Genomic DNA, 12332 nt, shown 5'->3' on the forward strand with positions numbered 1-12332 from the left:
TGAGAGACGCCTGGGCTTCAGTACCATGCTATTGACCTTTAATCCCTTTTATCAGGCACAGGCAAGCCTCCATTCTCAGAGCCGCTTTTACTCTCAGTTCCATCCTTTCACACACTGGAGGCTTTTCCCTTTCCTCAGAGCTTTTACGTAACAACATGCCAGGGAAAGACATAATCTCACATATGAGAGGACCATCTCTGGAGAGAAAGTTTTATTATGCAGTCTTTGTTGATAAAAGCTCATGACAGGCGTGTACTCTCACAATATAACACCATAACTCTGTGCCTCGGGTGCTGCTTGCTGAAGAGGAAGTTCAAAACGGCCTCATGTGTGACCTCAAATACGATCCAGTGCAGCAGAGGGCTTGGGAGATTTATGTTCCACATCCTCTCGTTAAATAAGCACAGGGCCCCCCGAAACAACATCTGCAGGCAATCTTTGCTAACCCCCCCCCACCAGCAGCCCTGCCATGCCCCCCCCCCCCCATCCATCGCTTGATCAGGGGTCACGACTTCCATGTACTAAGCGTGGATACAAAAAGGGAGCCGCAGATCATACATTTCAGAGGGCAACATTGAATTTCCACGCTGCGCCCAGGAAACGGGTTAATCCATCTAATCAGGTCCGAGGTCACACATTGACGAAGACAGGGATCATGACTGGAAGTGGAAGATCATTTTTCATATTATCCTCGGAGATGACCTTCCCAAAGAAACTGGGTTTGACGAAAAGTAAGCAAACAAGAACTTTGGGAAAAAGGAGGTCCAAGCGGGGTCCTGCCTCCTGACAGGATGAAGACATGAGACTGTGTTTCTTCACTTGAAGATGCTCGACAGGGTGCCTGGGCCTGCTGCAGGAAGTTAACTTATCATGTGACCAGATAAGAACATAACTGCGCATTTTGTGCACTCACCACAGCATTCTCTGAAAAGGAACAAGAGGAAATGTTCCCCTTCAACGGTTACAGCACATTTAGCCGCACAAAACAACACCTACTGTCACAAGATGTCCACATACTGACCTCTGAAGGTTTGATCCCAATAGTTTGTGTAAATTGGAATGATGGGTATTTTATTTATAATGTACCCTTATTCTGATGTGTGGATTGTTTTGTTATTTATTTGTTTTTACCTGCGTAACATTTGTTTTTGTATGCTCTGTCACCATACACTATTAATCAAATGTAAATGATAAAAAAAGGTTTGTTTGATGATTTGTACAATGGTAACTTTAGAGTTTCTACAAAACGTTTCACAAAATGCCTCAGAATAAAAACTAAAATATATTATTCGCCATAAAAAAAAAACAAGAACGTCATGAGAACTATTTATAAAAATATTTTTAAATTATACACCATTGTATTTCACATATACTGTATATTCATAATAACTGCCACTCAACTAAATAAATCCACTTCTTCACAGGTCATTCTTTACATAAAAAAAATACACAAATATATATATATTATTTTTTTATTTGACCGACTTATATCTTCAACTTTCAGGTTTGTTGGATATGACAAATATCTCCATTGAAGAATGCTTTAAAAAGAAAGTACATAAGGGAAACAAAAGCAAAATACCTATAAGGAGGATGGCGCAGTGGGGTAGTGCGCTGATCTTGGAGAGTAGGTTTAAGTCCCACTGCATTCGACACTTCACTCCAAATTGGGGAGATTGTCCACAGTATGGAATGTTTGTTAGTGAGCATCTAACAAATGACCTGTAGTGTAATGTATAATAATTAATAACTACTAAGTTTCTTCATGTCAATTGTTTGTAGATTCAGTTAAAATAAAATTAGGAAAATATCCAAAAGTATTTTAAGTTATTACTATGAAAATATGAATGCAATGGCTGCTGCAAAATGAAGCTAAACTTTCCAAACACTGAAAACAGAATCACCGGTGGAATGGAAAAAGTGTTCAACTCTGAGGACAGTTGGTTTACAGTTCATTTTATTTCAAGTGATATTTCAGCAATGGCAGTTATCTTTAAATATAATCAAGCATAGGTTGAACAAATATCCAAATGCAAATTAAACGGTTCAGCGCATGAGTTGAGCTCATGGGACTTGATTTTACACTCCGTTACAAACGGCACCTTCTTCAGTTCTTGATTGGATGAAGAGGTAATAACATAATTGGGTACTGTACTGCCTCTGCTGCAAGGTATATCCTAGTAGGATGTTATATCAGATTAAATATACTTTATTCATCCCAAATTGGATAATTTCTTTTATCACAGCAGCAAGTTCAAAAAACTATAAAAACGACTAAAAACTGAATTTTATTAAAATAAATAAATAAAATAAAAACAATAAAGAAAGAAACGTCTTGATGTTTCTTGTCTCTTATTCATTGGAATTGCATTTGATATTAAGGTAATCCAAAAATAACTGAGTAATCAGGTTACACTACTTTAATATGTCAATCCTCAGATTAGGATACAGATGACATTTTTTACGGTTTATTTGTGATATAGCAGAATATCTTTTTAATGTAACCCTCCCAACCCATTCAAATCCCCCATTTACATGTAACCTGAGAGGCTGTGTTTGCTGCAGTCTCCAGGAGATGGCGTAGTTTTGTTGGAGACAGAGTTAGAGAAACCCCTGCAGAGGGTGAAGCACACACACGCCTCTGTAGAATAAATGTGAGAACACATACTTCCTCTGTAACTCACACACTTGAGTGTTTGTGAAAGAATGCTGACTGGTAAACTGTCAGCCACACTCACATTTCCTAACTCTGTTTTTACTTGACGAAATATTCTTCTTAAGATGTTCCATCATAGAGCTGACAGGAGGAATCAAAGAAAACACTTGTTGCAGAGTGTGAAGCGGAAATCCATTTTATCGCATTCAAACCAAATTCACTTTAGCCTACACCAAACGAAGTTCAGTTCATTTGACTTTTGGGTTAAAAACTGTTTACTCTGAATAGACGGATGCATCTCCATTTATATGTGCATCATATATAATATTAATATTAAAGCTGCACCATCAGAAATGCCTGTTTCAGTGAATGTGATACAACTCATATTACTCAATTTAATGGAGATTTATTTGGTCACAGCTAGATATTTTCTGCAGATGTTCAGTGGTTACCTTTCCCGTCACCCACGTGGAAAATCCATCAGAGCCCATGTCACCTGATAGGCTGGTGTAATTTGGAACTTTTCGGGAAATTAAATTTCAGGAGCAACTGTGGCTCATTTGCATTTCTGCTGCATTGGCGTAAAAGCACCACCAGTTTATAACAGAAAAACATGTCGTGTGTAAAAAATAAAGTCACTCTCGGGCACGAACACTACAGATGCACATCTGCCGTGAACGCGCAGCTTTGTGTTGAAGCAACAGGCGGCAAAGCGCACTGGGAAAAGAGCCTGAGTTGACATGTAACGCTAAAAATATCCCCCCCTACCCATCTCCCCCAGACCCACACTGTATCTATCACTTATTATTTTTCACATTGGACAGCAGCGTGTACAGGGAAGGCGCGTGGATACCTTTTACGCGCGGTTGTGCAAGTAAGTGGTTCAACGAGAGGTTGATGCAAAAAGAGGGCGGTCAAAGTGTGACGGTTAGCAGTGCGCCTGGCTCCGGCAGCGATTACTGTCACAGACTCACACGTGTAATGTGTTAGGCACATGCTTGGAAAGACCTCCGTGCAGCACTTGATGCAAGCTTTGGTGATGCCATGCCCCGGAACCACAGCGGAGACGAAGTCGGCGGCACCGGGCTCTGGATGAGGACGTCGCCGGGGCACCGCACTGAAGACTACGGCTTGAAGGATGTGGAGTCCGGACACAGGATGATGAACAACGCGGGAGAAGGCTTGCTGTCAGCAGGTGCTCCCGGGTCAGAGAGCCTGCGGGGGAAGCAGGGCGCCCGGCTCAGCCTGCTGGGGAAGCCGCTCATCTACAGCGCGCAGAGTGGCCGCAGGAACGTGCGCTATCGGCGGCTCCAAAACTACCTGTACAACGTGCTGGAGAGACCGAGAGCCTGGGCATTCATATACCATGCCTTTGTGTGAGTTTATTTTTCTTTTATTTGCTTGTAGGATAGTGTATGTGAAGCTGCACACCTGTTGATGCTCTTCCAGCCCCTTTGCAGGAACACACATTTCTTAATCTGAAATAATCTCAATTTAAAGCAGCCGTGGGGACATGTGTTTGAACACATCACTTTTCTACATGTGACATGTGATGGATGTCGTGAATGCACCGCTTGGAACACATTATATTCACTTTAATGAGCCTCGTTTTGAAACACAGGATGAGCTTTTGTTGAAGCAATTTCACAGCCTGCTAAAATGATCCTCTCTCAGCTGTTTGATATACCCAGTGGAATGCAAATGCATTCTTTTCCTGTTTTGCATTTAAGCTTAAATGCAAGGTTTAAACCACTCTGTGGTGAGTGGCAACTACTGCTTCACTAGAATATGAACGCGTAGTAGTGTTTCCATTTATTTCTACATGTTTGAGTCTCTTGGTGATAAAGTTACTTTCACGTCTCTGTAAAAAATAAAAGTCTTTCTCCCTGCTCTCTCCGTCATTCCTGCATCCAGCTGCATTAGATTTCCCTCGTGTGACTTGTTGTGGCATCATGACTCTGAGAGGAAGTAAGTAGAGGCACATGCTCACTGTTGGGCACCATATTTCTTTTTTTGGTGCGTGGGTGTGATTGTGTATGCACCAGGAGGGGTGGTTAGCAAGAGAGGCGGGCTGCTGCTTCAGCACTTGATCCAGCAGATCATGAAACTGATGGCTTTTATTTTGAAAGTGTAAATGCTCAGTTATTTTTTTGTAGAAATTCTTGTAATTAACTATAAGTACTGTTTCAAAAAGTTCTGCTTATTACAAAAAGTTCCAGACGGTACAGAGAAGTTATAACTGACACAGCAAGTTCTTCAAGGTTTGCTAGTGTGTTTAGCCTTTAGCTTACCTACTGTTGCTGGCAAGCTAATGGCTAAACACACTAGCAAACTAAGCAGATGCAAGCGTTAGCCTGAGCTATAGGGACCATATGAAAACGTTTTCCTTTGCCAAAATAATTGTGATTCACAATTCTATCCTGATATTACATTTAATTTAATTTAGCTGATGGTTTGTAAGTGGTAGTGCATTGGTTTAAATAAGTCAAAACGTTTCAGCACTACGTACAGAAGTGAATTGTCTTTCTTGTGTTTTGTCAGTATATTTGAAATGACTACGTTAGCTAGGTTAGCTTGCTAGATAATAATATTGGAAACTTATATTTTAGGAAAGTTTCCAGTGATAATGACAGATGGCCAACTGTAATATCCCTGAACGTCAACACGTTCTCCAGTCCCAACTGTGTGCGTCACTTAAGTGTCCGGGTTTCTGTTGTGTTTTGAGCTCCTTGCAGCATGTTTTTTGGCACTTTTTAAAATAATTTCTTTTTGCATCTTTTTTGAAACCTCAGCTTGTTTCTTCTAATGGAAGTGAGTTGGCCCGTTTAAGCATGATAGCAGCTTTCGGTCACCGTACCATTGACTCTCTTACTTCTTTTGAATGAAACAGACGAGGGTTAGGGCTTCATATACTTAATTGGCACAACACATCTAATCAACTGTGACCTTATCCTCCATTCTTAACTCTCTGACCCTCTGTTAACTCTAATGGGTGTACATATTTTTGACAGTTTGCTATTGATCAACAATGCTAATTTCCCAGATTGTGTTTTTTCTAATTGATTAAAAAATAAAGTACCTGTTTTAACTGCTGGATTGTGTGGAATATCTTTACTCCAACCAGTCTAGCTAATCAGAATTATAGGAGCTGCCGTTTCTGGCAAATCAGGTCCCAGCATTTTTCCAGGAGGAGTTTGTTTTTACACTCAGATCTGATAATCACCCCTTTATCTTATCTACTGTGCACCATTAGCAACATTTTCTCATCAAGAGCTATAGTAGTCTGCATTTTGAAACATAATTATTGTACATAAGAATATCCTCCAGATGAACACAATGTTCTTCTGCTGAAAAATATATATAACATATCTACTTTTGGATCATAATTCCCTACAGAGGAAGATAGCATTTATTGTATGAAAGTGTTTTAGTAGGGGGTTGGACTGGGAATCGTAGGGTCTCCGGTTTAAGTCCCCAAACAGACTTGAAATATGGAAGGTGGACTGCTACTTGGAGAGGTCCCAGTTCACCTCCTGGGCCCTGCTGTGGTGCCCTTGAGCAAGGCACCGGACATCTCCAATCCCCCCTCCCCATTGCTCCCCGGGCGCTGCACGGTATCTGCCCACTGCTCCTAGTACTAGGATGGGTTAAATGCAGTGGACCAATTTCACTGTGTGTGCTCTGCTGTGTGCATGTGTGTGACAATAAAGAGGGTTTCATCCTCCGATTCTTCTTCTTTTGTTTCTTTATGAGGCCTGTCCCCACTTGAAGAGGTTTTGTAATGATGTCGATGAACACTATGGGGGTCATCCAGTTCAATGATGACTTTCCTCACCCTCTTTTATTAGGGCCATAACTTTAGAGAGGCACCTTTGGTGTCCACTTTAGTCTACACTTTAGCTTAAAGTGAAAAATGCTCATTTACATTTCTTATTTTAAGTGACTCACGAACAGCCACAAGGGTGCTCAGGCTCTCTCCCCAGATGAGCACTCATGAAGGTTAGGAATGCTCGGTTGGGCCGCTGGGAAGTTGGTGAATGAGTGTCTTTCATCCCTGTGGCAGTGAGCTGGAGAAATGGAGGTACTGAACTCCCACTCATACCTCAGTTCTCTCTCCTGTGACGCTCAGTGGCCTTGAAAGTCCTGCTGAACTGGCAATTGTTGCAGATAGCCCTGTTGCCAGTTGGTAAGCTACACAATAAAGAAGGGCAGTGATGTCACATTTTTGCAGGACGGCCCAGAAGTTAGCAACGCAAGGAGTTCTTCAGCAGTAGTAATGGGATATTTCCATTCCATTTCTGAAATATTGCAACAAACAAGTTCTTTGGCAAACACACGTTTATGATACTTATACATTTGGTTTAGCAGGATAATCTCAACGTATTAACACCACTTTATGATTTTTGAAGAAATCACCAGAAGTGAAAAGCTAATGTTAGGCTTTTAAAAAAGGACATCACTGGTGCATGGCTGAGAGACTCCACCGCTAAGCTAAAGGCGGATCATGTTTTAATTTAGTCACTTAATAGCAACAGCTGTATTTATGACATAGAACCTTCTGAGATATTGTATGTTGTGTAACAACACGTGAACATCTTTTAAGCTTGTGTTGACAACAAACCTTATTCCAGGCATTTAACCAAAAACACATTCAAAATAACCTTGGCTTTGGAAGCGGCAAAAATCCTAACTAATTTCCAGGTTTTAACACTCATTCCTGCTGTAAGCATGAATGTTTTTTTCGTTGTTTAAATAAATATTGATTCCTTTTTGTAAGTGGAGTAAACTGCGTAACGAGGCATATTTTAGGCCAGTTTTAGCTGATATTTGATGTACAATTTCTGGAATTATGTCTATAATACCTTTTTAATATGACATTGTCTAGAAGAGACAGAGAGGTTTATGCTAGGACACATTTAATAATCCTCAGATATAATCCTCTCAAACTGGCAAACCAGTTAATCGAAGCCGGAAGTCTTCATGAAGTGAAAATGCAATATTGTCATTTCCTCCGTGTGTGTGTGTGTGTGTGTGTGTGTGTGTGTGTGTGTGTGTGTGTGTGTGTGTGTGTCCACATGAGGATCAGTGTGATTTATATTAATTTGGCCAAGCCTTTCTGCCTGAGTAGCTGACGATAGGATACCTCACAGGAGTTCAATTTCACCAATCACTGCTTTCAGGAGGCAATAAAAACTAAGCTCTGATCCTTCCTTATCTGCCTCGTCTGAGCCGACACATTAGGAACAGGTCAGAGGAGCAAATACGTTGAGCAGCCCGGCCTCCCAGCAGCCGGTTATCCTCTGTTTGACATGCCCACACAGCATATCCTCACTGACTCTGATGCTCAAAGTGATCTTTCACCTTCAACCGTGTTACTCTTTCCAACACACAGCCTGTGGCAAAATGACTTCTTGAAAAATTGTAACACGAAGAACTATCAACATCAGGGTCAGCTCGCCATGCGTGTGTCATTGTCGGAGGGATGGTGATGTTATAGCATTTATGAAGAGACGGTACCAGCAACTATTATTTTTTTATAGTAAGCTTGGGTTATTTTTGAGGCCCTATTATGTATTTTGGGCTTTTCTCTTTCCTGTAGTTTGTTCTATAGGTTATGTAAATGGTCTGCAAAGGCTAAAATCCCTGTGTTCCCTCAGTTTCTCTCCTACACACTCGTTAGTTAGTTTCATTTTGTATGGGGGCCAACCTGTCACTGATAGCGTAGTTAGCCTCTTTCATAACAGTAAGTGTTTTGTCAGTGTATTTGAAATGACTAAGTTAGCTAGGTTAGCTTGCTAGCTAATAATATCATGTGATCACATTGTTAAAATTAACCAATAAAACTTATATTTTAGTTCCCCCTTGCCTGAAACACCTCCATTGGACTCCTGTGTTTGCTTCAGTAACATAATGACATCACTAACACATGTGCTTCTAACCAATCAGAGCAGACTGGGCTCTGGTTTCAGACATAGGGTGAAAAGAGGTGCTGCAGCACAGGCAGTATGAGAAAAATAAAGAGCTTTTTGAACATTAAAGCATGGAGACATGTCCCAGTAGAGACACAATATATAAATATCAACATGAAAATAAGCAGAATAGGACCCCTTTACAGATACTCCATTTTAAGTAAATGTGCTGAATTAAAAATTGTACTTAAGTAGAAGTGCTATCAGCAAAATCAGTATCAGTAAAGTATCAAAAATAAAAGTTCTCAGTATGCGTTATGGCTTTTTACAGTACTTTATGATTCTAGAGTATTATATTATCCTGTCTAATAACCAACACATACGCACAGGAGCATTTAAATGCTGCAGTTTTTCCAATGTGGAGCCAATTATATATTTTCCAATTACTTATTTTGTCAAATACTTTGCACATTTGTTGTACAGTGCTGCATCTTTTCACATGTCATGTGTTTATATATGGAACAAATGTAATCGATTATGCAATATATGCCTCCAAAATGTACTGCAGTGGAAGTGTACAGTATCATCAAATATAATTAAAGTAAACGTCAAAAAAGGGAAAAGCGCTATATAAATGTTATGTATTATGGCTATTAAAGGCTTGCTCACATGTGCACTATACTTCCTCTGTTGCGGCTATATGTATTTTTATCCTCTCCTGTGTGACAGCAGCAGCAGCACTGAGCCCGTCTTTGTGCTGAGTTGGGTTTGGCTAGCGGTCGCAGCCTGCCCTCCTTCCTGCTCACACACACACACACACACACACACACACACACACACACACACACACACACACACACACACACACACACACACACACACACACACACACACACATAGAGCTGCCATTCATTGCACTTCTGGATTAACAAGCTCTTATCCTTGCAAGTATGTTTGGGGGGCAGGAAAAGCTAGGCGGAAAAGGATACAGTGTTTCTCAGCTGGCTGCACACAGTGGTGACATGAACTCGCTGCTCTAACTTGTAAAATATCTATCATCGGCTTTATAGTAAGGAGGACTTGAATTTACGGGCTGCAGTAAAGGATGCTGGCTCATCCTGCTTGGTAGGCATTGTCGACTGTTTGAAGCCAACAGACACAATAAAATGTTAAGTAGACGTCTGAATCCCACTGCTGCTGTTAAGTACTATATTTTGAGCTGTCATTTATAGTCCAGTCATTGAGATGCTGTCGTTTTAAATATCTGTTTTTCTTGTACAGCCAGACTTTATTATGTCTGAGAGAGGATTATGCCCCTCTGGTGTAAAATAAGTCTCATTGCTGGCTTTGAAAATCTTCTCTGTAGATGCTGGAGAACATCTAGCCTACATGGCTATTTTCCATTCATTCTATGTTCTTTACCTGTGTAAGACATAGTGGGGTCAGTGTAACATTAAGAGGGTGTTACTCAATGGAAAGAATAGCTCCTTTTTTAAACAGCACGAGTTGACTTTAAGTACAAAGATTCAAGGCAGCGCTTACATCATAGTTGTTGTCACAGGACTTATTCTGCTCATATTCAGGTTCATATTAGTATTGTGTCTCTACTGGGACATGTCTCCATGCTTTAATGTTCAGAAAGCTCTTTATGTTTCTCATACTGCCTGTGCTGGAGCACCTGTTTCACCCTCTGTCTGAAACCAGGGCCCAGTCTGCTCTGATTGGTTAGCTGGCCAGCTCTGTTGTGATTGGTCAACCGCTTTGAGATGTCTCGCCCCTTAGCCTATCACGTACAATGTGTTGGAGCACCAGCCAATAGAAGCTTGATTGTTATGTAGTGATGTCACTATGTTACACAAGCACTGAAGGAAAGGGACAACCGCAAAAAGCATAATAGGGCCCTTTCAATCTGAGACTCTTCCCATAATGCAACATTAATAATGCAACAAGTTATGGTGATTAGTGATTAGGCATACCTTGTTTTAGATGTATTGTTTGTTTTTTTGACTAAAAAGATGTCCACTAAAGAAATATGTGTGACTTCATTGTGATTGTTATATTGATCACCTGGATAATATTCTGAATTGTAGTGATTTTGATCCAGGATAATTGTGCCATGAAAATGTAATATTGTCAAATGTTCGGCATGTTTACCCTTCAACACAATCAAAAGGTGTACTAATTACTCTCACCAGGATAATTGGAACATTTTATATCATAGAACAGTTCTTTGAGTTCTCATTGTTGTTTGGAACAAGTTCTATTCTGTTTTCCACCACTGACAGTATTAATTTGATTCGACCAATCAAATGCAGGTATGGTTGTGCCTGTTTCCTCAGAGGAACAGCTGATGGGGACAGCCGCTGTGCAACTCATGTTTTCCTCCTGTGTTTTCTCAGAGGGAGTTCCCCTCGATCTGCTTTAGTGATGTCCTTTCTATAAACACAAAGACAACGCCTGAGTGCAGGGCACGCCTGAACACATGCATTGTGGGTATTGTGTTTCAGCACCTGGTAGCCTCCTGTGACAGGCTGCTAAACCGTATTTTATTCCTTTTCCTCCAAATCTTGAAGTGTAAACTAACATTGTCTCCAAAACGTCCAGTCCAACCAAAGGAGGAAATCCCATGTTTTTCATTTAATAAATTGATATCAATATTTTAGGGGTGATTATCAGGGCATTCAGAATACTTACACAATGATATGTTGGGAAAATAATAGAGAAAATTTCAATAAAAGGTTAAAAAACATTTTGCTAAATCGCACACTTTAGTTTCCTGTGTTTTTTTTTTTTATATTAAAGAGTATTCTAATATATTCTGTATATGTTATATTGTGCATTATTTAGATACCCTATGTAGAAATAAAATGAAAGAAAAAAGAGATAAAAAACTAAAAGAAGTATTAAAAACCTAAAAATTAAAAGGATACAAAAAGCAACAGTAAAACGATATCTTTCTACCGTGTATGTATTTATTTTATTTTACTTTATTTTTTCATGTAAACTTTGGTTCATATTCAGGGCAAAGTAAATCTGTTAACAAACTAGTCAAATGTTATTGAATTGTATTCGTATTCTATTTTAAACTTGTGCAATGCCTTGTTGACATGCTTTTGTGATAAAAAAAAACTCCCGTTACCGATCAATAAAGTATATCCAATCTAACCTTATAATCTAATACAGACTTTAAAAACAGGAAAATACATTTGTGCAATATCGCACTATCCATAATCTAGTCGCATATCGCAATATCGATATAGCTGTAGTCCCTCCCCAGTGAAAATCTACCCCTGACTGCAGCTGGGAAATAAACCTGCTATCATCGGTGAGGGTCTCTCCACCTCACCGACCCCTGACTCTCACCGGCTAATGAAAAGGACTTTGTGGCTGATTGTCATTTCACAGGTTCCAGTTCTAGAGAAAGGCCCCATTAGCTCATCCACTCATACCTTTTCTCATTGTGCCTCTCTCACTCATATTCACTGCATACCGTCCTCCAGGGATTTCATCATATCCTTTGCACCCCTCCAAGGAAAACCTCCTTTGAGAGAATAGTGGAGGAATTACATTCTCCCATCGGCTGTGAGTGGTGTTGAAGTGTTGAATGTACATCTCTTCAGAGTTTTCATTACCTGCTCACAACTTATTGTCCCTTGGCTCCCCTGTGGCCCGCAGACAATGGTGCTTGTTTGCATTGCCGTCATCGCTGCGCCTGTGTTAGCACTGAGAGAGCATCCTCTCATAGCTCTGCCCTCTCCTCTCAGCGC

At 40.3% G+C, this 12332-nt stretch overlaps 1 protein-coding gene across 2 annotated transcripts in view; it reads left to right on the forward strand.

Moving 5' to 3' along the window:
- The first annotated feature begins 3375 nt into the window (after positions 1-3375).
- Positions 3376-12332, forward strand: part of LOC134864993 (potassium voltage-gated channel subfamily KQT member 5-like) — a 109540-nt gene continuing 100583 nt past the window's right edge. For both annotated transcript variants that reach the window (XM_063884371.1, XM_063884372.1), the window contains exon 1: positions 3376-4032. In XM_063884371.1, the coding sequence (XP_063740441.1) occupies positions 3701-4032 (332 nt within the window). In that variant the 5' untranslated portion in view covers positions 3376-3700. The remainder of the gene's footprint in view (positions 4033-12332) is intronic.

This window comes from Eleginops maclovinus, chromosome 5 (genome assembly GCF_036324505.1).
Source record: "Eleginops maclovinus isolate JMC-PN-2008 ecotype Puerto Natales chromosome 5, JC_Emac_rtc_rv5, whole genome shotgun sequence".
Classification (NCBI taxonomy): domain Eukaryota; kingdom Metazoa; phylum Chordata; class Actinopteri; order Perciformes; family Eleginopidae; genus Eleginops; species Eleginops maclovinus.